A 22832-nucleotide genomic window follows, 5' to 3' on the forward strand; every position below is an offset into this window, starting at 1 on the left:
CTCACTCTTGGCCTCTCACGAACATCCGGGTCTATCTCGACCCCCAAGCTTATTAAATCACCTGGCGCATCATACGCACGACCATATTGGTCACCACTTACACCGGGTCCTCTTTCTCTTCGCTTCTCCTCCATCACCTGCGAATCCCTCATCCGGTTAATGAGCACATCATCACGATCCGAACACAGACTCTGGACCAATTCTTTTACCTCCTCTTTTATCTCTTTCTTATCCTCTCTCCGTCGCTTTTTAATTTCGCTCACCCCTTCTTCCACTTCTTCTAATTTTTGCTTCATCTCCTTCATCTCTTCGTGCGCCCCTTTAAGTTCTTCCTCTAACTCCACTTTATTTTTTTCTATGTGCTCCCGCACCTCCCGCTCTTTAACCTCCATTACCTCTACCACCTTGTCCATTTTCCTCGTCAGGTCCTCATGTACCGTCTGACACTCTTTTTTAATTACCCCTACGTCCTTTTTCATCTCCTTCTGTGTCGATTTTAAACCCTCTATTACCGCTGTGTTCTTCTTTACCTGGTCCCCCAACTCCTTTTGTCCCACTGTCAGTTGTTCTACTCCCAGCGTCAACTCCTCTATACCACCTTGCAATTTTACAGTCCCCTTTCTCACCTCTTTCTCCATGCGCTCCTTACAGTGCCTCACCTCCTCGCGCACTCCTCCGACCTCCTCACTCACTCCTCTTCTGATCTCCTCTCCCATCACTTGCATCTCCTGCCCAGATGCCACCCTCATCTGCTCCATTTCCTCCCTGTGAGCATCCAGTTTGGTTTCTACCCCCATTCTGACCCCCTCTATCTGCTGCTCCATTTGTTTAACTTCCCTTTCCGCTTGGTCCCTCATGTCCCTCAATTTGCCTTCCATACTGTTTTCTAACCCCTCTAACCCTTTTTGCATCCCTTCCATTTGATTCTCTTGAGCGGCCATTCTGTTTTCTACCCCCATTAACCCATGTTTCACCCCTTCTATCCCATTGTCTAACCCCTCTAATTTCTTGTCTAATCCCTCTATTCTACTCCCTAACCCCCCGATCTGCGCCCCCATGTCCTCCCTCAATTTCTCGCTATTGGACCCCATTTGGCCCTCCAATCGCTCACTATTCTTTTCCATAAGGGCCGTCATTTGTATAAAAAACAAATTCCAATCCACCGGGGGCGCTGCCACGGTCGCTGGCGCGGTGATCAGCGAGGCGCCATTTTGCGCGCCCGCTTCTTCGTGCGTGACGGCGCTATTTTGCGAACCTGCCGCCCTCACTGCTTCGCTCTCCTCCTGTCCCTCATTTTGGTCCTGGATCGACCCTACCTCACTCTCCCCTACCGGACCCCAGCCGTCTTGATCCGCCATAGCGCGACTTGCAAAATTCGAGTTTCGTAAAACAAAACAAATTTCGGCCGCTCCAAATTTTGACCAAATTTTTTTTTTTCCTCTATTCGTTTTTTTTTTTTCCTTCAAAATTTGGTCGGGCCTCGAATCTCACTCCCGACACCAATTGTTACAGATACGACTTTGATGGTATGGTGGGCCGAGCGGGATGGCCGCCGTATCCGTACAAGTTACCCGATTGTACTCGAACGTCGACGAAGCCGCGCTATGCTGGCTCAATAGGAAAGAGAAGACACCCGGCTGGATTATAATGACACAATACGACACCAGGGGTTCAGTTCTCAAGTATATTCGTACGGAAAAAGGTTAGATTACAACTACAAGAGGGACAGCATAGGAAGACAGGCACTTAGACACACTCTTATATTAACCCTAGACAGACCACAGATAAACGGGACAACGCTGACTCACACGGGATTTGATGGCAAGGAAAGCGGCAGTCGATGGCTCAGGTGCACCTGGCTCAGGGACAGAATCACGTACGGTGGTGTCCAGCAGATGCGGGGAGGTCGCTCAGCGCTCGTGGGTCGCGACTTTGGTGGAGATGCCGGGGAGGTCGCTCAGCGCTCGGGAGGGTGGCGTCTTGTCCTTCCAAGCTCGGGGCGCATCTGACGTCACGTCCGGCGCGGGGCCGCGTATCTCCGGCGGGGAGTGACACGCCCTCGGCTCGTTAGCGCCGCCCCAGATGGCATCGGCCCATGGCTTCTCATTGGGTGCGGGGGTTACCGGCTCCGCCCTTGACGAGGGGCCGACAGGGAGCCCCTTCGTGGTAACCCCGTGGAGCGCGTGGTCAATGGCGGCTAACTGAGCCGGAAGGAGGACGCCCACTCCCCATGCCGTCACCGCGCCGCCCCCCTCTTTTGTTGTTGTTGTTGTAGTTGGCGCTTCTTCATGGGGAAGAGATGCGGAGAGGTATGGGGAGGTCCTAAACTTCCTAACAGGTGCCATATAATCACATTCTGGTGCAACGAAGAGTCATAATTAATGGAAACAAGTCCTTAACTGACATAGATTAAGAATAACTAGCAAGATGTCCTATAATTGTCTACGTGTGGTGCGGGGGACCTGGGCACGACATTTAATGGGGGGATGAAGGGGAAGATCGGCTCTAATGGGTGTTGTTTACAGACAATGGGACTAGGGAATGGGGTAAGGGAGAGTTGGGGAGTATCGGAGAAAATAGGGGAATATTTACAAGCGGATATGGAGGCCAAATTCCATATTCGCAACAGTATATATATATATATATATATATATATATATATATATATTGTTACGGAACCGGAGTGCGGCACTCCCCTTAGCGGGGGGGGTTAATCCCCCCTTCTATTTTCACTGGCCGTCTCTGCTCCTGATGCTACACAGCTACCTCCGGAAAGGCAGGTGCGCAGCCCCGTTCGTACCGCGGACAGATGTTAATTGCCGAGCGGTTTTAGCAACCGCGGCACGAACTATTAACAAGGACTAGACCCGATTCTTGAACGTTGGCCAAATCGTGCCACAGGTTTTCAATGGGGAAAAGACAAAGACGAACGGACGTCAAGAAGAAGAAGAAGAAGAACCAAGGTAGGAAATACAAATATGATTTATTTCTACTATTTACAAGACCAAAGAAACCAAGGAGAAGGAAGGATAATAAAATAAAGACAGAAAGAATGGAAGGAGACACAGTGCAAATATTAACTTATCTAAACAGGCTTAACTTATTCCCAGGGACAAGACACACAGAACAAACTCACGTACACAAAAGGATGTTATGGCAGGAATGGGTGGAGCGAAGGGTCCAGGCAGGTGGTCCGAGAGGAAGGTCCGGGGCAGATGGTTCAGGCGTTGAGGTCCACGCTCGCGGTTCACGCTCCAGGCTCGAGGCGAAAACCCGGCAAAAACGGCCTCGCGTCTCACCGACCGGCAATAGGGCCTAGAGTGTCTCGACCTATTGCCGCAATACAGGCACCCCCTCACGTCTCTCTCTTTCCTCAATCGTCTCTTCGTGCCGCCGTGGGGACGTCGCGTGCTCTCCCAGGACTCATCTGAGGTGGGGGCGTCCCGCCACGGGTTATATCGGCCACACCCTCTAACGTTCGCGAACCTCCCCGATCGTTCTTCCTCCGCCCTCTCAAGCCAAACCCCTCGTGCTTGGTTGGTTGGAGGGGCTCTCCTGGCCCCACCCTCTGATGAGGTGGAGACACGCCTTTCTTTCCCAACTTGACCACGTGCGTAATGGAGGTTTTGGGGCGATTCGAGCGAGCCCCAGCCAAAGGGCAGCGAATGCTGCTGGCAATTGCGTTTTGGTGGCAATTGAAAGGGGATTCTACCTTATTTCATTTGGTGCAATGCAGTGTCAACTAGTGGGAACAGAGCCTTAAACTAATACACATAATAAGGAGATAACTACAAAAAAAGGAAATCTATGATTTGCTACGTGATTGTATATGGAATAACTAAGGGGACGACCTTTGACCTTTATACACAAACTGGAGGGTGATATTTAAAACAAGCTTCATTACACTTACAATAATTTTAAAAACCACAACACAATTCTCAAATCCACAACACTGCACCCTCCCCCTCTTAGGCACATACCGGGCCGATTAAACTTTTACCTTTAGTGTGGCACTTAGGTGTAGTTCCCTCTACATTTAACCTGACCCTGAGTGTGACAGTTTTAAAACACAAATAAATATGTCCCGCTGCTGCATTGCACCCTATCTAACAGACTCACGCCCACAGCTAACCAAATTGCGGAATTGTCTTCAAACTATGATTGTCTTCAAACTAAGACAGGGGAGATCTCGCGAGATCTCGGAGACGGTGGGAGGGATTTTCGAAGCTCCACACGGTCTCCACGTTTTTTCGAAGTTAAGTCTGTTCACAATTGTATTTTGTCGAAACTGTATTTATCTTTCGGTGTGTGAAGTTATTGTGTGCAACTTTGGTTGTTTCTCGGTGTTTATCTTTCATAAATTGATCGTCTGTTTGCCGTGTCGCGAGCAAGGCCTTTGCCGCGTCGCGAACGATTTGAAATCGAAGTTAAGTGATTGTTCCCATTTGTGTTTTCGTTAAAACTGTATTTATTTATGGTGTTGTACGTATATTGTGTCCCGACGAAGATTTTTCGGTGCAAATCTTTCATACCTGTATTGAAAATCGTGTTAATTCGTGTCGTGTCTTGAGGCCTTGTACAGTGTGCACTGTACAACCTTGAGGCTTTGTTTTTCTCTCAGCGGTCCGTCGTTTGTGATCCAATAACTTTCGTTCTCTGTATTCCCAGGCTTTTCACCCATAGCCTACTTCCTTGTGTAAATCTCAACTCAAAAAAAAAAAAAAAAAAAAAAAAAAAAAAATTCCCTTCTCTGTTCTCATTCGTTTATTCATTCTTATTCGTTCGTTCGTTCTTCGACCACGTGTTTCTCCCCCATTTCCCCAGATAGTTTTCACTCGTTAACCTTCAATGTTTACACTTTCCCCTCAAGTTATGTATTCCGTCATATTTTATAACACCTTTTTCTTCTTCTTCTTTAAAAGGCTGCTTTCGACTTGCTCACCAAATCAATTCATCCCAAAAAAAATATCCATCTCCTATAGTGCCTTTTTTCTACATTCCCTAAACTCTCCTGCACTCCATCCTCCATCCAGCGTCCTTAAACGTATTTTTAACTCCAAGGTCACAAGAAACTCATTTTGCAATAAATGTTCGTTTCCCATAAATCGTACACTTTCAAAAATCCAATCTCACCCCTCCCCTCCAAATCTTCCCCATAACCCCTCCCCTCCAAATCTTCCCCATCACCCCTCCCCTCCAAATCTTCCCCATCACCCATCCCTTTCAAATCTCCCCCCTTGCCCCCTCCCTCCTAAACTACCCCCTCACCCCTCCCCGCCAAGACGCCCCCTCGCCCCTCCCCTCCTAGACTCCTGCCTCACCCCTCCCCTCCAAATCTCCCCCATATCCCATCCCTTTCAAATCCCTCCCCTTGTCCCTTCCCTCCCAAACTCCCCCTCACCCCTCCCCTTCAAATCTCCCCACCCTCATTGCTTCTCAATTTCCCCCCTCTCACTCCCCCTCCTCAAAGCATCCTCCCCGCTTCTTCCCCCTTCAAACTCTCACCTCCATCTCCCCCAACCTTCTGCCTCGCTCTTCCCCCTCCTCAAATAACACCTCATTGTGGCTCACCCAATCACCATCAAACCTTTTGTCCACCCCATCCTTCCCTTTCTCCGAGCTATTCTGAAATCTCTGACACACCTTCAACAGCTCTCCCTACCTCTTCCACCTCTTCCACATCTTACCCTACCCCTCCTCCCCCCTGTTCTGTATCTGATGCTCCCCCTTCCTCTTCATTAACGGTATGGACCTCAAACATCCGGGGCCTTCGTTCAAACTTAACTGATCTCTCCATACAGGTTGCTTCTGTCAAACCAGACGTGATCTGCTTAACAGAAACTTTCCTCCTTTATGATGTCTCTGATTCCATAGTATCTCTCCTGGGCTACTCCCTCCTCCGGTATGATAGACCTGAGCCTCGTCCTGGAGGCGGGGTTGCTATCTTTATCAAAAACTCTCTTCCTCACTCGCCCTGCACTGCACTCTCTCCACCTCACCCCCAGGAATACCTCTGGCTACGGCTTCCCCTTCGCTCCCACCTCTTGTTCATATGTGTGTTTTACCGTCCACCAAACAGTGATGACTCCATCTACATCTCGCTGTCTGATGATATGGACCAACTTCTATCTACTCATCCCAACTCTCTCTTCCTCATATGTGGTGATTTCAACTGTCATCATGCCAGTTGGCTGGGTGTGGGTACCTCTCTCACCAGCCATGGCTCCTCGGCAAAGGACTTCTGCGACTCACTGGGACTGACACAATCTGTCAATTTCCCGACCCGGATCTCAGTCAACGGAACATCTTCTCTTCTGGACTTGGTTATGACTAACTTCCCTGAAAATGTCTGCTGCTCTTCTTCTGCTCCGATCGGATCATCTGATCATGTCCTTGTTAAAGTGGACATCTCTCTGACCATCCTCAGGGAGCCCGCTCAGCGTCGACGAGTCTGGCATTTCACTCAGGCCAACTGGCACGGTCTTCAAGCAGCCATCAATCATCTGGACTGGTCTCCCATCTCTACCACCTCTGACATCAACTCATCCTGGGAATTCTTCCAAAGTAAATTGCTCTCTCTCATGCACAGATTTATCCCATCTCGTCTTCAGTTGTCATACCCTTCCTCCCGTCCATGGTACACGGAATCTTGTGGTGAGGCTGTTGCCCAGAAACAACTTGCCTTCGTCTCCTGGAAAGCAAATCCAACGGAAGGAAATCTCATTTCCTTTCACAAAGCCCGAAACAAGTGTGTCCCCACCCTCAGGAGAGCCAGGAAACAATATCTCTCTGTTCTCAAGACCGAACTCTCTTATCTGTCTCCCTCTTCCAAATCCTGGTGGCGTCTGGTCAAATCCGTTTCTGGTGTTTGTTCCCCCTCCATCCCCTCCCTTACCTCAAACGGCTACACAGCTGACTCCGCACGTGAAAAAGCTGAATGCCTCAACTCTGTGTTTGCCTCTAAATCTTGTGTCCCAAACCCATCCCTCTCTGTACCCACCATACCCAGTCGTACCCTGCTGCTCCTGGACTCAGTGTCCTTTCCTCCTGACAAGGTGGAAAAGTTTCTGTCAACCCTCGACTCTGATTCTGCAACTGGACCCGACGGCATCAGCCCACGGGTCCTAAAATCCTGCTCTGCTGCTCTATCTCACCCTCTCTCTGTTCTCTTCACCCTCTCTTTTGCTCAAGGTCAACTGCCATCTGCTTGGAAATCAGCCAACATCACCGCTTTGCACAAAAAAGGTGCAAAAACAGATCCTAGCAACTACAGACCAATCAGCCTTCTCCCAATTATCAGCAAAGTCATGGAATCCATCATTGCTTCGGATATGAAATCTTTCCTCTTCTCCAATGGCTTGATCTCTGATCATCAATTTGGTTTCAGACCAGGTCACTCTACTCTGGACATGCTGCTTCTGCTGTCTCAACAATGGATGGAGGTCCTCAATGCCAAACAGGAAATTAGAGCTGTCTCCCTCGACATATCACGTGCCTTCGACACGGTCTGGCACCCCGCTCTGCTCACCAAACTCTCCTCCTTTGGTATCCATGGAAATCTCCACGCATGGCTGGCGGACTTCCTCTCTAGTCGTCGTCAACGTGTGGCCCTGAATGGGTTTCTCTCATCTCCTCTTCCTGTTCAGGCTGGAGTTCCCCAAGGCAGTGTTCTGGGCCCCGTGCTTTTTCTGGTCTTCATCAATGATCTCTCTGACTCTCTCGAAAATCCTCTCTATCTCTTTGCTGATGACTCCACTCTCTGCCGCTCCATTCCTCTTCCCTCCGATCGGCAGTCTGCTGCCTCCTCACTCTCTGAAGACCTGGACAAAATCACAGACTGGTCAAACAAGTGGAACATGTCTTTCAATCCTGACAAATCTCACACTCTTACTATGTCTCTCCGAAAAGATCGACTGGACAACCCTCCCATCTACTTTCTCAACAATCCTCTCGAAGAAGTTCTGTCGCTCAAGATTTTGGGTCTCACTATCTGCCATGATCTTTCTTGGGAAAACCACATTTCCAAGCTGGCCTCCAAAGCCAGTCGCCGACTGGGCATCCTCCGTCGTGCGAAGTCCTTCCTCGGCACACCTGAGCTCCTCACCACATACAAGGCTTTCATCCGCAGCTCAATGGAATACTGTTCTCCCCTATGGGCCGGTGCTCCTGCCTCACACCTAGCTCGGCTTCACGCTGTTGAAACCAAAGCTTTCAGAATTATTGGAATCTCCCGCGATGAAGCTATCTCTGAGGGCCTTTCACTCACTCACCGCAGGCAGGTAGGTGGTCTTTCTGTCTTCTACCGACTCCTCTCCGGCCTTGCACCCCCAGCTCTCTCTGTGCTCTGTCCCCCAAATATTCCTACAGGTCGCACAAGATCTGCCAGCAACCCTCTGATGGTTAAACTGCCGAAATCTCGGCTCTCCGCTCACCTTCACTCTTTCATTCCTCTTTTCTCCCGCCTCTGGAACAAACTCCCTCACTCCCTTCAATCCCACTCCTCCCTCCAGGTCTTTAAAACAGCTGTTCACCACCATCTCTTATCTTCCCCCATCCAAAACCTTGATCTTTTCTACCCCCGCTAATTCACCCCAGATCCACCTTGTTTGAAATTCCAACTTCTTTCCTGGAAGTCCTGGCAGTGTCCATATGTTTTATACCTCTCCCACCGCCCCCTTCCCATGCCCCTCCCCCCAGAGCCCTCGCCCTCTCTCAGATCTCTCGATGTCCCCATGTCTCTCGGTCCCTGCTCTCAAATGTTGTGTTTGTGTCCTTCCCCCTCTCTCCCCATCTTGTCTACCGCTCCCGATGTTATATGTTTTATGTGTCGGTTTGTCTTTCTGTGTGATCAATGTTCGCTCTTTCACGAGCCTCGATCTTGTATACAAAAAAAAAAAAAAAAAAAAAAAAAAAAAAACTATAACATGAACGATGGGGGAGCATTATTTACAGTTGACGCTACTTGTATTTACAAAACTAACCCCAGGACCTGTGATTGTTCTTTGGGGGGGGGGGAGACCGCCTGCCCTGCATTGACGCACCATGAAGCACCAAAAACGCACCAAATAAAGCACCAATCAGTACACAGTCACCACAGTTCATAATAAAAACCAACACAAACCCCTGGTGCTGGTCTTCCTCTTCGGCTCCCTCTGCTGGCCAATGTTCTTCCTGATGTTGTCTTTCTTCATCTTCTTACTGGCGGCCTATTTGGACATAATAAAATGAAATGCACAAAACGTGTCCGTTTTTATTTATGGCCCACAGGGACCGACTAGGAGTGGTTCACCTGTATGGCATAGGTTCCATGCTACCAAGGTCCGCCAGCAAGATCTCGGGCCATCATGGCCGGTTCCAGCAGAGGGGCCATGCCCCAACCCGTGGGGTCCATGAGTGGTGCTCAGCCACAGACATGTGGTCCATTAGTGGTGCATCGATGCAAGCAGCTGGATGCGGGGGTTCTGGCACGCAATGGCGGACTCCCGCACGCTCCCCTCGGTGCCCAGAGAGCACAGTCCTCGGGTAGGAGACAGGGGGATAGAAGACAGGTGAGTGAGGGGTAAGGTCACAAGGGTACACATCAAACAAGGCAATGCAAGATGAGGTGCGTACGGAGAGCGAAGTGAGAAAGCTCGTCCCTACCTTACGTCACCCCCCCCCCCCCCCCCTGTTACCTACTCTACCCTTGCCCTTACCCCATATGTACACAGAAACAATCTACACATTTACAAATTCGTCACTACTGTCACGTCTTCCCCTTATCTCCCCTATACCAAATTCGTCCCCACAATCCCTCTAACCAAAATTCGCCATCACCAATTCATCATCAATCCTCATAAGGAGGGAGAGATGGAACACAAAGCACAATGTCACACCCACGTCATGATGCGTCTCACATTCCAAACATTTGCACCAAAATAATAAAAACAAACCATGGCATGGTGTGGAGCACCGTCGTTACCTCAGGTGAGTGGATGTAGATGGTGCGAGGAGATTCTTAATCCTAACTACTTCCTAAATGACTTTAATACACTTTACACTACCCGGGGTCTTTCCCTGCCAAACCATTGGCCATCTTACTCTATGCGGTTTTAAGAACCAAATTCCCATTGACCAAACTGTGGTGCTTCATCAATTTGGGGTCTCACTCCCCCGATTCAACTCCCTGTGCCCTTGCACAATTTCAGGACTGGGTCGTGTGGCTCTCCCAGCAGGTCTACCCACCTGCACACCTCCACCACTGCAGTTGCCTCTGAGCTTACCTGCTCCTTATCCTAACCTATCTACTGGGGAAGGCCCTCTGGCGCTCTCCCCACTCGGTGCCCTCTCTGGCACTGGGCTACCCGGGTCCGTCCTCCGGATCCTCGGGCCCCATCCACAACTCTAACGGCTCCCAGAGCCTACCTGCGGCCTCACCTGGCCGACATCCTCACAGTGGTGGAGTGCCCATTCAACTACACATACTAACAGGCCACACGCCCAGCCATTTCCACGTCACTAATGCACCCATCCAAACACCATTCTTCCACCACGCACCACAGATGCCAATATCCAACCACAATTTACCTGTACCCTCTACCTAACGCTTAAACTACCCTCCCCGGGTATTGTGATGGGGTCCACCCTCCTTTCCCCTATCCACACCTTCGCACCATCCACTCCACTCCACAGTTTCCACTATACTCACTCCACGACCATCCATTCCATACTCCATATATTCTACTCCATATATTCCACTCCATATATTCCACTCAACCATTCTCCATACACCTGCATTTGCACACCTGTGCAATCACTCCTACTGGTGCTTTCTGCACCCTCCTTCCTCCCTGGACCACTTGGTCAACACGACACTCAATCACTAGTACTCACTCATACACTGCTCAATACACTTCCGATCCTCAAACACTCGGCATCATCTGACCTACCTGGTGCCCTGCTAAAACTCGCGCTTCCCCGTCGCCCCTTATATTATTGCGGTCCCTTGTCATTATCATCCAACTACCCTCTCTATGTCCCCACTACCTGTCCAATGTTGCTACTTACCTTACCGTTACCTATGGTCCATCTCTAGATCCCTACACATTTTATCCTAACCCTCCCGGGCTAGTTTTCACTGCCAAACCCCATAAACTATTGCTCCTTTGCCCCCGCATGTGAGGGATGGCAGAGTTTCCACCCCCTCACATCGGGTATCTCCCACTATAAATTTTGCTCTCAAATTTCAGCCAATCAAAAATTTGACAATCACTCTACCAATCATCTGCCAATCATCAAATTTTTTGCCAATCACAAATTTTGCTGTTCAAATTCACTACTGCTATCACCCTCACACGTCTACTCACTTGAGCCTCTCAGTGCGCCAATTCATTTCCAAAGCCCGGCTTCGCAAAGCCGAGCAATGAATGCGGGTTGTTCGTCTCCCGCGGTTGGATCCGTCCGGCACTTGGTTCAGGGAAGGTTTACTCGGGCCGAGACTCCACGCACCATCTCGGCACGGGGCCGTCCGATGGCCCGATGTCGCCCTACCGGGACGTCTCAACCACAAGGGGTTGCCGTGACGACCCTTCCGACCGGGCCGCCCGCTCCGCCTAGCGGAGCACGGACGCAACCGTTCAGGGCGTGGATCGCGGATGGCGGTTCCTTTGAAACCGCCGTGGTTACGATCCCCGCTGGTTCCCGCTGCACACGAAGCCCGGCACGCACCGAGGGCTCGCTTCGGCTACAAGTCGATCTAACCACTAACCCGGTTAACGTCGATGCTTCACCTGCAGGCTCACACGCATACGCGACCCCTTTCATCCTCATCGAGCTCGGTGCTCCAACGCCGCCCGTACACCCCGCGTACTTCGTTATTGCACTTGTTCTTGTTTCGCTCACAGACTTCGTCACACACCTGACCACCGCACACCTTAGCACACACTCGTCGTTCGCACACCTCACCAACACACCTCTTCGCGCCCACTCCTCGGTCACATCCCCGGTGACAACCACTGGTGTGCACTCACTTGCACACCCAATCACGTGCTTTACTACTAACTCCAGTGTGCATTCCCACACGCGCTCGACCATCTCAGGTGTGCATCCTTCCATTCCAGGTGTACATCCTCTCTCACCTGCTACAACCAACTCGTGCTCCGTGTCACTCTCCCTACTCTCACCACCACACTCGGTCGCGCATTCACCCTTACTCTCGACAGCGCACTCTGCAACCATGCACTCCTCGGTTACACACCTTTTTCGCGCATCCTCTTCGCACACTCTCCCGCTACACCCTCCGTAACACTCACCACAGGTGTGCATTCTTCCGTTACATCCACTGTAACACTCCCCATCCCGCGCTTCCATGTGCCCCCCCGCACACGCGCTACGACCAACTCACTCTCGACCGCACACTCACTCCTCGGCGCGCACTTTTTCCTCACACACCCCATAGTCGGACATCCTCGCACACCTCCTCCTTCACACTCTGTACCTGTCGTACACTTCACCAGCGGCTTCTCACGAACACCCGGGTCCAAACCAACCCCCAAGCCGACTGAATCTCCCCTCACACCGTATACATTTCCGAGTATACCGCCACTCACCTCGGTCCTTCGTCGTCGCTCCTCCTCCGCCACCTGCAAACTCTTTATTTGGTTAGCAAGCACATCATCATGATTTGAGCACAGACCTTGCACATATTCCATCACTTCCTCCTTTATCTCCTTCTGAGTTTCCCTCCGTCTCTTCTTAATTTCACTCACCCCCTCTTCCACTTCCTCTAATTTCTCCTTTACCTCCCTCATTTCCCGGTGCGCCCCCTCGATCTCTTCCTCTAATGCCACCTTGACCGTTTCTATGTGCGTCCTCACCTCCCGGTCTTTCGTCTCCATTGCCTCCGTCACCTCGTCCAACCTCTTTGTCAATCCCTCATGTACCATCTGACATTCCCTCTTTGTCGCTATAAGTTCCTTCTTGATGTCTTTCTGCGTCGCCTTTAACCCCCCGATTATCGCAGTGTTCTTCTCCACTTGATCCACTAATTCCCTCTGTCCCACCGTCAGCTGTTCCACTCCCCTCGTTAGATCTTCTATGCCCCCCTGTAACCTAGCCGTACTAGTTCTCACCTCTTTCTCCATACGCTCCTCACCTCGCTTTACCTCCTCGCGAACCCCCGAGACATCCTCGCCCACACCTCGTCTTATCTCCCCCCCCATTTCTCCCATCTCTTTGGTAGATGCCGCCCTCATCTGTTCCAATTCATTCCTCTGAGCATCCAATTTACCTTCCAACCCGATTTTCACCTCCTCTATCTGGTTCCCCATCTGTTTGATTTCCCGGGTGGATTGCTCCCCTATTTCCCTCAATTTGCCTTCCATCTTGTCTTCTAGCCCCGTTAACCCATTCTTCACCTCTTTCATCCCGTTGTCTAACCCCTCAAATTTGTTGTCTAAACCCTCACATTTATTGTCTAAACCCTCAAATTTATTGTCTCGCCATTCACTGGTACCCCTTGCTTCGTCCCTCATTGCCCCAATTTGGCCTCCCAATCGCTCACTATCAGCCCTCATTCCCACAAGTTGGTTTTCCAATCCTACATTCCCCATTTGGATGATTGCCTGTATTTGCGCCATGAGGCCCTGCATGTCAAAGCCCGCTGGTAGCGCGGGCTCTGCTACGGCACCCACGTGCGAGGCGCCATTTTGTTCCTCTACAACCCCGTGCGCGAGGGTGCCATATTGTGCACCTGATACCCCCTCAACCACCTCACCATTTCTCTCCTCCTCCCTTTCTTCCCTCTGGTCCTGGGTTACCCCTAACCCCTCTTCTAATTCCCCCACCGGCATCCCATCGCCTTGACCATCCATGGCATGATTTTTTAATTTAGGATGTTAAAAATAAAATCTCGGGCCACTCGTAATTTGAGCGCGTTAGCGCACTTCAGGTCTGAATCCCACTCCTGGCACCAATTGTTACGGAACCGGAGTACGGCACTCCCCTTAGGGGGGGGGGAGGGTTAATCCCCCCTTCTATTTTCACTGGCCGTCTCCGCTCCTGACGCTACACAGCTACCTCCGGAAAGGCAGGTGCGCAGCCCCGTTCGTACCGCGGACAGATGTTAATTGCCGAGCGGTTTTAGCAACCGCGGCACGAACTATTAAGAAGGACTAGACCCGATTCTTGAACGTTGGCCAAATCGTGCCACTTTTCAATGGGGAAAAGACAAAGACGAACGGATGTCAAGAAGAAGAAGAAGAATAACCAAGGTAGGAAATACAAATATGATTTATTTCTACTATTTACAAGACCAAAGAAACCAAGGAGAAGGAAGGATAATAAAATAAAGACAGAAAGAATGGAAGGAGACACAGTGCAAATATTAACTTATCTAAACAGGCTTAACTTATTCCCAGGGACAAGACACACAGAACAAACTCACATACACAAAAGGATGTTATGGCAGGAATGGGTGGAGCGACGGGTCCGGGAGGAAGGTCCGGGGCAGATGGTTCAGGCGTTGAGGTCCACGCTCGCGGTTCACGCTCCAGGCTCGAGGCGAAAACCCGGCAAAAACGGCCTCGCGTCTCACCGACCGGCAATAGGGCATAGAGGGTCTCGGCCTATTGCCGCAATACAGGCACCCCCTCACGTCTCTCTCTTTCCTCAATCGTCTCTTCGTGCCGCCGTGGGGACGTCGCGTGCTCTCCCAGGACTCATCTGAGGTGGGGGCGTCCCGCCGCGGGTTATATCGGCCGCACCCTCTAACCTTCGCGAACCTCCCCGATCGTTCTTCCTCTGCCCTCTCAAGCCAAACCCCTCGTGCTTGGTTGGTTGTAGGGGCTCTCCTGGCCCCACCCTCTGATGACGAGGTGGAGACACGCCTTTCTTTCCCAACTTGACCGCGTGCGTAATGGAGGTTTTGGGGCGATTCGAGCGAGCCCCAGCCAAAGGGCAGTGAACGCTGCCGGCAATTGCGTTTTGGTGGCAATTTAAAGGGGATTCTACCTTATTTCATTTGGTGCAATGCAGTGTCAACTAGTGGGAACAGAGCCTTAAACTAATACACATAATAAGGAGATAACTACAAAAAAAGGAAATCTATGATTTGCTACGTGATTGTATATGGAATAACTAAGGGGACGACGACCTTTGACGAACCATCTGCCACGGACAAAGGACGACCTTTGACCTTTATACACAAACTGGAGGGTGATATTTACAACAAGCTTCATTACACTTACAATAATAAAAAAAACCACAACACAATTCTCAAATCCACAACAATATATATATTGTCGCGTAACCGTGGTTAACACCACAGTTACGGATGACCGATTTGCGAGACTTTAACTCCCGAGGCGAACACTCAATGGCGGACTCAAGTTCAACACCAACGCGCGGAATGGCGGGACGCAGCGAAGGCTCCGCAACCTTATCTATTAAAATCAAACACCCAGGAAAACTGCGTTCAAATATATACAGAAAATAATATAAGGGTTTATTAGGAAAAGTAAAGCCAGTGAAAAAGCCCGCCGGTAAATCTAATAACTCTAATCGGGACGTCCCCACACGACAGACAGCAAACACAAACGAGGGAGATTAATTACGAAAATAACACGTCTTGTAAAATGTACACAAGGAGCTCGGCTTATCTGTCTTTGTCGTCTTGTATTGTTTGCCGTCCACCCCGGCACCGCTCGGCCCCGATGCACCCACGAGGCCTCGCTCCACCAGGCTCCGATCCTCTCGCCGCCCACCAGGTCCGTGCACCACGCTCCAAAGCACCCAACGCAAGCCAGCAGCTTCACACGAGGTCGATCCCCACACAAAGCACGAAGACAGGACCGGAGAGAACGCAGGTGTGACTGCACGTCTCGTCCTTCCAACTCGCTTCTCAATTGCTCACTGCCAAGCTCGAACTCGACTGCGACTGCCCGAAATGGCGTGTCCTCTCCAACTCCAACTGGCGAACTAACTCCGTGTGACTTGCGACTCAACTCTCTGGTGCCTGCCTGCGTCTGCCACGAACTCAACTCAACTACTCAAATGGCGTCCGACCGTCGCCTATATTGGTGGCCGATGACGTCCCATTGGCGCACTCCTCAGCCAATCAAAGCCTCCCGCGACTCCTGACATCTCCCCCCTCCGCCACCCTGCGGTCCCGGCATAACACGTGCCGGCCAGGTTTGTAGGCCTTTGGAGGTGTACACGGTGGCGGCCAATTGTGGTGGTGTTTTTGACCTGGTTTCCTGTCAATTTAATACGAAGTCCTTGTCAGGGAAAGGGGATTATTTAATGTTGCGCTAAGGACCTAACTAATGTTTATGTGGTTTGCAGTGCCATAAAGGACAAAGGTTTGATTACTAGGTGATACTCACAGGGGCGTTACCTTTAATCCCTCACTATTTAACACTAGAATCTCCAGGTAGATCCACACTCATACATCTTACCCCGACAACCGCCTGAACATCAATAACTTATTACATGTAGAGTCCCTGTCACGACAGCCGAATACCTACCTATTCAGATCTACCTAGCTCTAGATGTTGCATTACCAAATTCATAACAATATATATATATATATATATATATATATATATATATATATATATATATATATACAGACTTGGCATTTAATATGGAATATTTTTTTTCTGGGGGTGAACTTACTTTTCAAGATGTCTTAAAACCAAAAGTTCATTGGAATTATGTTGAAATTATTCTAGATTTTGTTAGTGACCTTTAAAAGAAACAAAAACCACATTTGACATTTCGAAACAAATAAATTGATCTTTGAAAGTGATGTAAACTGATATCGAACTCGATTCACGGACAGTAATGTGTTAAACTTCTGTACGTTTTCCAGAAATATCTCTTTATTTTGCACATTAGCCAAAAAATTTTTAACAAAAACAAAAGTTAAATTACGGCTGGGATTACGGACAGTAAAATTACAGTTCAGTACTTCATGTAACCCCCACGAGCATTCAGGAGAGCACGTACATGTTGAGGCATGCTGTTCACGAGATTGGCCAAGGTTTGGACAGGAATCGCTTGCCATGTAGTGACAATAGCCTGCTGCAATTCACGCACAGAGGTGGGCTGCTGGTCCAAGTGGTCGATTTGACGCGTTAATTCTGCCCACAAGTTCTCTATCGGATTCATATCCGGGGACATGGCAGGCCACTCCATATGCTCTACACTACGGTCAGCAGGAAAGTGTTGGATCATGCGAGCACGATGAGGCCGTGCATTGTCATCTTGAAGACAAAGTTTCCTCGAAAGGCTGCACGAGCAAATGGAAGCAATATTTCTTCCAGAATGGCCCTGTACTTGAACTGGTTCAGGTTTCCATTCAGAACAACCAGGTCAGTTTTGCCCCTGCATGAAAAGCAGCCCAAACGGTCACCCCACCACCTCCAGCTTGGACTCTTGGCACTATACAATCTTTGTTGAAGGCTTCATGCACTTGTCTGCGCACTCGGACGCGGCCATCTTGACGATAGACCAGAAATCTAGACTCGTCATTGAAGATCATGTGATTCCAGTGTCCTGGCTGCCATTGACGGTGCTCTCTGGCCCACTGCAATCGGCGCTGGCAGTGTTGTCTGGTCAGGCGTGGCTTTCTCAGGGGACGCCTGGCACGATAGCCTGCTTGAACCAGTCGTTGGTTGACTAACCTTCTGGATACAGGCACATTTGTCAGTTTCTACCACTCAGCCTTAAACCGATTAGCTGACTTGGTATGGCCATTGCGGACTAACCGGTGCAGCTGGCGATCATCCCTCCTTGTGGTTCTGCGGGGACGTCCTGGCCTCGATATTGGAGTAGGGACACCCCTCTGAGCATTTCGTTTCAGGATCTTTGACACCTGACCTTGAGTGATGCCATACTGCCGAGCAATAGCATGCTGTTTCATGCCGTAATTTCGTAAAACCACCACTCCATGACAAACAGCATTGTCGAGTTGACGGACCATCTCCAGAGGAAGCGGCAATAACTTTTGGAGACGTGCAGCAGTTAGTTTTCCACTAATACAGAACGCAACAACCCTTGTATACCCGACTGTGAAGCCAATCATCAAATGCACCTGTCCGTACATTTTGCCACGCCACCTGTGATATAATCCTGTTGTTGTTTCATGTATTCACTGTTTTTCTGACATGCTTCGACATTTGTTGCCCCGTTATTCGTGGTTTTTCACAGGATTTTTGATTTTCCCTTATGAATCACGAACCGCCAGGAACATTTCCTCCTTTTTCCCATTGAAACAATGCCTCAACTTTTACAGCATTTTTCAGGAACATATCCCCCGTGAATGTCAGGGTTCTACAATACATCAAAATCATGGCAGAGGACCACAACAGAGCGACACTTGAAGGAAGAATGAGGGGAAGAATGAGAGATTAAAGGGAAGGGAGGGGGGCACACATGGTGTACAAGCTGGATAGAACCTCAAACATAGCAATAAGGCCGCTGCTAGAACCAGAATGGAAAACGGCACAGGAAACTACAATGTGTTGTAAGAATCAGTCCTACAACATTGTCCCAAGAGTAGGTTTAATTCAGAATCGATCTCTAGCAATACCTGTAAGAAACCAACAAGCCACATATCAGTATATAGTAATCATAAAAGTAAGTAATGGTTTTGCAATTAGTACAAGCAAGCTTAGAACCTAGTGTAACACGCACCATCTGAGAATGCACTACATCACACAGAGTAAATGTCACAGGAATCAGTGGAGCGCTGTCCAGTCCAAATTCATATAGGAGCCTCTCAGTGGACAGAGTCGGCATAACACCTGGGTTCAACTTAGACACAATTTCATTACGCAATGGAACAAAAAATGAAAAGATGTGGAGGGAGAGGGGAGAAAATACAATAATTTGGAGAGGAAGGGTTTGGTTAGTGGAGGTTTAATGAGTATAGATGGGTGATGATGAACAGCATAACCCTTTAATCCCTGAAGGGAAGCCTGGGATTGAACAGACTGGAATTTGGTTCCACAGGTGGGATAAAAGAGGAACAAATGAAGGTGAGCAGTGAATGTGGATTTTCGGAGTTTCACGACAAGTAGAATAGATACAGAAGGTGTGCTCCTTGGATTAACCTGAGGGGAGAGCGCACACCATGGGCAACATGGTGATGGAATCCCGAGGGTGAACATGTGTGCCCTGGGGAAATTATTTTGTTTATACAAGTGTGATGTCGAATGCCATTCCCACCAGTAGTTTCCCAATGGCCGTAGCCTGGGGAGATGCCCTAACTGGGCAAAATGCGGTCTCATCTGTATTATTCACACTGAAATGAACTGCGTTCTGCTGTGCTGTTCACCGTATTCACTCGCTTTTGTTCCTATTATTAAAAGTATAAATAATGAGGTGGACTTGCTTAAATCAGTTTGCTTTACAAGCTTGGGAATGCTGGGAATTGTATATTTATGCATATCCACTTTTTCCCCAGGTTTTCCAGAATACAATTCTCTCAATGTTCCTGCTCATGACAGAAATCATCAAGTAGGTTTTGGTGTTTTTCTTTTTCTTTTTAATGTGACAAGTTCATCTCTTTAGTGTAACATCGCACAACATTGTTTATAAAACTTGTATGGTAGGTGAATTTCCACCTATTACAATCATATGGTCCAAGAGTGATATTAATTTCCATGACTTGACTGCGGTGAGAAATGCCATGTCACAAAAATGGCGTCGCTCATGGTACCCTGAGAATATACGTTACTTACCCCCAAGGTCAGCGGTTGTAGTCAAGTCCAATGTTATCTCGTGTTTCTATCTGAATGTTGATCAAGCTGTGTACCAAAGCTTTTCCATTCCTTCACCCCGTGAGTCGCATAGGAGCTGCCGAGACAGTTTCATTGGCCAGGACCGAAGGTGGACGCAGGTTATGTTTTCACTCCTGTCTGTTTGTCTGTGCGCAGGATATCTCAAAATGTTATGGACGGATTTGAACAAAATTTGAAACTTGATGGACATGTTGGGTGTATGACAAAGGCGGATTGATTAGATTTTAGTGAAGATCCAGATCCAAATACGAGAATTTTTTAAAAGTGATTCTTCACCATTGAGAGATGGGGCCAAAAACAATTTATGGCATGATATTTCAAAAATAGTGGACGGATTATGACAAAACTTGGTGGATGAGTCAGATAGGTGAGAAGAACAAGCTGATTAGATTTTGTTTCAGGTATGGAGGCAGAGTCCAGCCTATTAGTGGGATACAAAACATAAACTGTTCAGCCTGGCGGAGGTATGTGCTCTACCGATTGTCGTTCTAGTTGTTACAGCTCCTCCATGACCCCCCTTTTTAAGGCCATTTTCCCTGCTAGAGCGGGGGTTAGCCTTGTGGGCCCCATGACAATCATCATGGTTCCATTTTTTGAGGCAATGTTTTTATGGCCGGATGCCCTTCCTGATGCCAACCCTTTAGTCGCCACTTACGGCGCGCAGGGATACCGTGTACCCTCTTCTAAACCAGGGCACACACTGGCACATTCATCCCAGCAAGCTGGTACTCAATTTGCCGACCTCAGAAGGATGACAGCCTGAGTTAATTCAACGATCGACCGGGATTCAAACTCAGGATCTTTGGATCCCAAGCCGGCACCCTAACCGCTAAGCCAACACCAGGCTTAGCTCCTCCATGACACTTAGATCATATATAAAATAAATAAAAAGACCATATTTTCCAATGCCTCATGTGAAAAGATGCACTCACTGTAAGCCCCTCACTATAAGCCCCTACTCACTGTTGCACCCTCTGCATCTTCATTTCTTCCCGACATCCTCATTTATTTGCACATTCCCAATGCATATAATGTAGACTGGAGCTTTTCAGCTTGAATTTTGTTGCTGTTCTTCGTTTATTGCAAGCATACCAATAAAATAATCATTAAATGAATGTTTTTTTTTTTAATAACCACACCAGTAAAGAAACAATTTGATGATGTTTACCATAATCATACCAATAAAGAAGCGATTTAATGAATTTTAATTACAATAACCATACCAATAACGAAAGTCATAACACTTTTGATAATGATGGGAGAAGTACAGGATTGATCTCCATATTATCGCGGTTAATTGACCTCCATAAACTTTTATTTGACGTTTCAATCATTTTTTCATTTCGACTTTATGCTAACAAACTTTTTTGGCCTGCTATGATGTTTTGCGACAAATCAGCCTTAATATGTGACCTGTTTAAGCCATTGCCACCCTCGAGGTATGAAATGCGCATTTTGACAACTCCGCAACTGATTTCGTTTTCCTGGGAAAAGAGATAAAGAAGATTTACAGGGTGGAAGCTTGGTTTATAAGGCGGTACTTATGGTGGCGTCCCAAGTATTTGTTACACCAAAAATGAAATTGCAAGCATTTTGATTAAATAACTAATTTTGCATGATGGGTAGCAAGCAATTCCGGGTTCGTGAATGTGTATTTGATGGAAAGTGAAAAAATTGCAATTGATTCATTTTTTAAAACTGATTGCACAGCCTGGTTTTCTTATTGGCTGAGTATTTTACACACAGTGGTGTTTTCTATCCTTGTGATACATTTCACATCGTAATTATGATAAAACTATTCCTGTCGATCCTCTTCTTGTATGTCTGGTGCATATATATCCATCCTCGTGTATTTGGCTATTTCATCTGCTTGTAGACCTTATTGGTGAATCCTTATCTTGCACCGACTATGTACTTACTAATTCTTCTGTTCAAACTTGGACACTATTGCATCATTCTGTTTTCATTCCATGATACACTACAACAACAAACAACAACATGCATTTTAAGGCCATTTTCCCTGCTAGAGTGGGGGTTAGCCTTGCGGTCCCCATGACAATTTTCTCCATTTTGCCCTATTTTCTGCATCTCTCCTTGTTAACCCCCTTGCCCGCATTTCTTCTTCCACCATCTTGAGCCAAGTCTTTCTCGGTCTTCCCCATCCTCGACGTCCTTCAACATTCATTTCCATCACTCTTCTCAACCAGTCACTTTCATCCTTCCTCAACACATGACCAAACCATCTCAACCTGTTCCTCTTCACAGCATCAATCACAGGCTCTATTCCCATCATCTTTCGCAATTCATCATTTGTCTTCCTCTCTCTCAACGATACTCCGCACATCCACCGAACCATTCGCATTTCCACCCTTTCCAGTCTTCGTTGCTGCTCTACATTCATGACCCATGTCTCGCTCCCATAAATCATAACACTTCTCACACATGCAGCATACACCTTTCCCTTCAGCTTCAAAGACACTCCACTCCTCATCAGCACGCCACTCAGTTCCTGAAACTTCTTCCATGCACTTCTCACTCGAGCAACCGTTGCCGTGTCTGATCCACCTTCTCCATTCAGCATGTCTCCGAGGTAGCAAAATGTTTTCACACCTTCCAGCTTCATGCCGTCTCCAAGATCCATCTCAACATTTCCTCCATCTGCAGCTCCCTCTGTGCACACCGTACATTCGAATGTAGCTGCCACACTGGTTAATGACCCTCTCAGACCACTACATTTTTGATGAACCCACTCAGCGCACATTGTACATTGAATGGAGTTCACTCCGACACCCTTCCTACACACAGCACACGGCCACTTCCCAGTTCTTTCCACCTCACCACATGCTTTACCACTTGCCATCACCTTCGTCTTTCCGATATTCACCTTCAGACCTTTTGTCTCCATACATTCCTTCCACTTGTTCATCTTTTCCTTCAGTCCATCCATACTTTCCGCAATCAACACCAGATCATCTGCATACAACAACTCCCATGGTAAACCCTCCTTTACGTTCTGAGCCAGCACCTCCATCACAGCTACAAATAGTA

At 48.4% G+C, this 22832-nt stretch overlaps 1 protein-coding gene across 5 annotated transcripts in view; it reads left to right on the forward strand.

Moving 5' to 3' along the window:
- PPP1R21 (protein phosphatase 1 regulatory subunit 21) overlaps nucleotides 1–22832 on the forward strand; it is a 152138-nt gene that overhangs the window by 72682 nt on the left and 56624 nt on the right. For all 5 annotated transcript variants that reach the window (XM_078786886.1, XM_068131450.2, XM_068131451.2 and 2 more), the window contains one exon: nucleotides 19448–19500. In XM_078786886.1, the coding sequence (XP_078643012.1) occupies nucleotides 19448–19500 (53 nt within the window). The remainder of the gene's footprint in view (nucleotides 1–19447; nucleotides 19501–22832) is intronic.

The sequence above is a fragment of the Myxine glutinosa genome, chromosome 11, assembly GCF_964187855.1.
Source record: "Myxine glutinosa chromosome 11, kmMyxGlut1.1, whole genome shotgun sequence".
NCBI lineage: Eukaryota > Metazoa > Chordata > Myxini > Myxiniformes > Myxinidae > Myxine > Myxine glutinosa.